Below are 4,336 nucleotides of genomic sequence, written 5' to 3' on the forward strand. Positions count from 1 at the left end.
CGGCGGCCGCGGTGCCCCCCCAGGTGAGCCGCTCCTGTAACTTGCTCTGGGGTCGCGGGGGAACTTGGGATAAAGACCCTGTAAGGTACGCAGTGTCCCAAGTGTCCGCTCTCCGCTCTGGTCCTGGCTCCCGGGGCCCCGTTTCCCAAAGTTTATCTTGACTTCCTGGGCCGGGGCGGGGGGAGCCCGCGCTGGCGCGCCTGCGCAGTGGCGAGCTTCTGAGTGCTCAGGCGGCCTGGGGTGCCCAGCTCAGGATTATTCCAGGTCCCCTGGCTGAACTGCACAGCCCAGCAAGGGAAGGCTCCCTTACAGCTACAGCTGCGTTTTCCGCCATGAACATGGTCAGGTCTCTGCAACCTGTGACTTTTTATTTTTTTATTACATTTTTAAAAAAATATATTTTATTGATTTTTTACAGAAAGGAAGGGAAAGGGATAGAGAGTTAGAAACATCGATGAGAGAGAAACATGGATCAGCTGCCTCCTGCACACCCTGTACTGTGGATGTGCCCGCAACCAAGGTACATGCCGTTGACCAGAATCGAACCTGGGACCCTTCAGTCCGCAGGCCGATGCTCCATCCACTGAGCCAAACTGGTTAGGGCTTTCATTACATTTTTAAGGCAAGCTTTCAGCATGCAATTCTAGCTCCTGGCTGGCCCAACATGCGGCAGCTGTTAAGTGTATCAGAACTAATTTATAATTCTTAAGCAGCACACGCAAAATTTAGCACAAACCTTCCCACGCAGTATTGTCACCTGATGAAGGGGCAGGGAAATCCAGTTGTGGTTCCCTTAAGTGAATTTCTTTCTCTTTAAAATAATCTGTAGCACAGCATCTTGCCACTAGGGCCTTTGCTGCGGTTGGTGAGATGTTCATGGGGTGAGTTTAGAACTTACTGAAGAGTCTGATGAAGCTGTCCGGCTTTGAAAGCCCCCTGGATGTGCAGACCGTGATATTTCATGCAATATCCTGCTGGCTTTCAGTTCTCCCTGGAAGCTTCCTGGTAGCCTTTGGTCCTGCAAGAAGTCGCCTGCTGTGAAATTAGCATGTGCTTTCAACTTGAAACAAATGAGGTCCTAAGACTGAGGAAGTACAGTTTTCAAACTTGGAAAAATCATGTTTCCCTCCTCCTTCCAATTGCCTTTGCATTTTATTTATTTTGACTTTATATGTCAGTACGTAGTCTGCATCTCGTCTCTTATTGCAGTGCTTCTTAAAATCTTCTCAGGGTGTCCCATGGATGGATCTTGGATAGTCTCTTAGAATGTTAAAATATTCTTATAAAAATTTACCCATTCAACAAAATGTTGAATATTGAAGGAACCAGGGGAACAAACCCAGCTCTTCTGGAGCTGTATTATGTACCTCCTCACCTTCTTAAATGGTTACTGATAGTGGTTTTCCCTCAATGTCTCAGGGTCCTTGTTACCAGCATTAGATGGAATCCCAGAACAAGAGGTAGCCGGCAACAGCTAAGGCTTACAGGTGAGGAGAGGAGGGAGGTGATGTCCACGGCCATTGTAGCTTTAATCATCACATTCAGTGTGATGTCCAGAAAAGAACATCCGATTCTCTTGGTTCAACCCCTTCCTTACTTCCTGATCTGTAGGTGCTTATTTGCTCAGGGTTAGGTTAGAGAAAAATCTAAAACTCGTAGTTTAGTGCCTAGGAAAGGACAAATCCTGGTAATTGTTACTTTTTCTCCCAGATCAGGGCTTTCTCACCAGAACCCTTTGTCTTTTTTTGTAATCATTTGTGCCCTCAAATTATGTGCAAAGCATTTCGCCTCCGGGTGAAGTGCTTGAAGGTTCCGCACTTAGAAAATTGCAGGCTGTGTTTTGATGAATGGACCGAGACCTCTATTTGGGGGCTTGGGCACGCTGATGGTTTAAATTGGCATCGAAGTGACCTCTGAATAAGAAAAGTGTTGTATTAGGAAATTTTTGAAAAGGTGGGAAAACCAGGAGAAGAAACTGTGAGAGTAAACCTGGTATACTTGTCTTCCTCTGGGAGGTGGCGTCACTGCACTAGAACCTGAAATGTTTCTCTGTGGAAAAGCCTTCATCTGCTCTGACGAGTTCATCTCCCCTTCCCCACGGCCAAGGGGGATGCATGGTTATCAGCCCCGTAAGGCGTGTGCTGTCTCCCAAGATCCATCTGGTTCTGACGGTTTCCTATTATTAAGCCACTTGACCATGGGAAGGTGAACCCTTCTCAATCATACTTACAGTGGTGGCAGAGGAGATTTCCGGCTCTATTCCAGGGGAGCGGGGGCGGGGAGGATGAAATGTTCAAATAATATAGTGACCGGATTATAAGGGTCACCATGGGAAAGTCAAGTATATAGCGGGCTGTTGTGTATGGTTATAGCAAAGACAGTAGGCTTGTGGGAAATCATTTCTTGGATTTGGGCAGCTGGAGCTCATACAAAGGGGATTCTACAGTAGGACCGGTAAATACCTTGTAAATCTTAGGTTTCATGCAAAAGCCCTGGCTGGTTCCCCCGCCATAGCTCTCAACATCAGTGGGACAAGCCGTCACTGGTATACCAGAATTCCCCCCCGAAGATGGATTTTAAAAAAGCAGTTAAAACATATATGCAGGTCCTGGACATAGCCAATCATCCATGAAAATTATTTTTTTGTCCCAAGTATACTGTCCAGAGCTGACGATTTTAGAAACGGGTGTACTGGGAATCCTATGACTTGGGTCAGGTGTCAGTGTGATAGACAGCTGAATAAAAGGATTTTCCTCAAAACTAAAGAGAAGTATTGGAATCCATGTTTTTAAAGCAATCCTTTAATTGCTAAGGAAACGTCTCATTAAAACCAGGGCATGCGAGGACTGGTTGCTGAAAACACATCAGTCCCTTCCTGAATCCCTCTTGAAACCTTCCCATAGAGCTCTTTTTACTTTGTGGGAGATTCTGGTAAATATCATATTTTGTTTTTAATCTAGCTTTTGATAGTCATGAGCATTTGGTCCTCTTATACTTAAACCACACTCCATTGCAGATAATTAGAAAACAGGAGTCTGGGGTGTTAATAATTTTCAAAGTAGGTTAAGCAGATGGCAGAGTGGAAGTTTTTGCCAAGAAATCTTGGGCTGGTAAAGCAAGATGGAGGTGGTGGGTGGGGAGACAGCGGGCCTGGGTTTTAAAGCCACACTCAGATTTAGGGGGAAAAGGAGGAGGGAGCAGATTAACCCCCAAAATGTTCACTGCCCTCCAGGCATTGAGTGGGGCGCTCGGGGATTTCCATCTGCATCCCTGCTGTCCCCAAGGAGCTTATAGACAAAGGAGGAAGAACCACGTCACGGCATCACTCAGGGTGGTGAGCTCCGTGCTTGTGGCCGACCCGATGCCAGGTAGAAAGCCTCACACTCACTCTGCTCCGCAGGGGGGGCGTGCTAGTAGCGGGAGAATTACAGACTGCGTGTGAGCGAGGAAGGGGTCATGCTAACATTTCATCTTAATTCCTCATCAAGTATTAAAACTCGTCCCAGGCAAGGTCACGCAGCACCCACACCTGGAGCCATTGCTGCCGCACTGGTCACCGATCACGTCGGGTCTGTAGGTTTCCAGACCATTTCTCTACCTGGACGGTTCCTCCACTTCCCCTTCTGCCCACCTCCGTGCTGAAGGTCACAGTCACCTTCCTCAGGCCATCGCATCTCTTTTCAGTGTCTGTGGAGCCTCTAATTCCATGGCTGCCTCAGCATTTCTTGTTGGGATGGCGTATTGCCTGTTCTTTTTAATTTGGAGAATAGGACAAAACACCAGAAAGAGAAGTGAGACGTACACTGCTCCGTGAAGGGTTTGGTTTGCGGTTCCTTTTGGGGCTCCGTCAGCCAGGACAACACATGTCGTTTTTCCCTGACAGCCGTGCGGAGAGGGTCAGTGGTCTCATGCATGTTAAGTCCACTGCCCTTTGTGCTTTGGGATTCCTCCCGCTACGCAGCACAGAATTCACTCACAGGGGCACGCTCTGCGCTCTCTCTTGTTCACACGCCGCCCAGGAACCGTGAAGTTTTGCAGGGCCGGCCCCTGAGACTTCCTCTTTGTAGGTAGCCAAGTCTCCCGTGGGTAGATCCACTCCGCGTTCTGAGATTGCTGGCAGTTGGCAGTAAGTTGGAGAGTATAGAGATGTTTGCTCCAGGACTGCTTTGCTGCCTGAGGGAGTAATCTGGATTTGTTTGTAACACGCCCCTCAGCATTGGTTAGAGCGGATGTTTTGGCTGTGCTGGTCAGATATGGAACCAACGTGCTCACTGTAGCTTCTGTGCAATCCTGAGGCAGGGCCTAGGATTTTAACACCTAGAAACCCCTCCCCCTC

At 48.1% G+C, this 4,336-nt stretch overlaps 1 protein-coding gene across 1 annotated transcript in view; it reads left to right on the forward strand.

Moving 5' to 3' along the window:
- Positions 1-2: 2 nt before the first annotated feature.
- The window catches only part of NEIL3 (nei-like DNA glycosylase 3), a gene marked incomplete at its 5' end in the record, with an annotated part of 36,881 nt that continues 32,547 nt past the window's right edge, over positions 3-4,336 (forward strand). The window contains one exon of the mRNA XM_014547761.1: positions 3-23. Coding sequence (XP_014403247.1) covers positions 3-23 — 21 coding nt within the window. The remainder of the gene's footprint in view (positions 24-4,336) is intronic.

Source organism: Myotis brandtii, unplaced genomic scaffold, assembly GCF_000412655.1.
Source record: "Myotis brandtii unplaced genomic scaffold, ASM41265v1 scaffold484, whole genome shotgun sequence".
Lineage (NCBI taxonomy): Eukaryota > Metazoa > Chordata > Mammalia > Chiroptera > Vespertilionidae > Myotis > Myotis brandtii.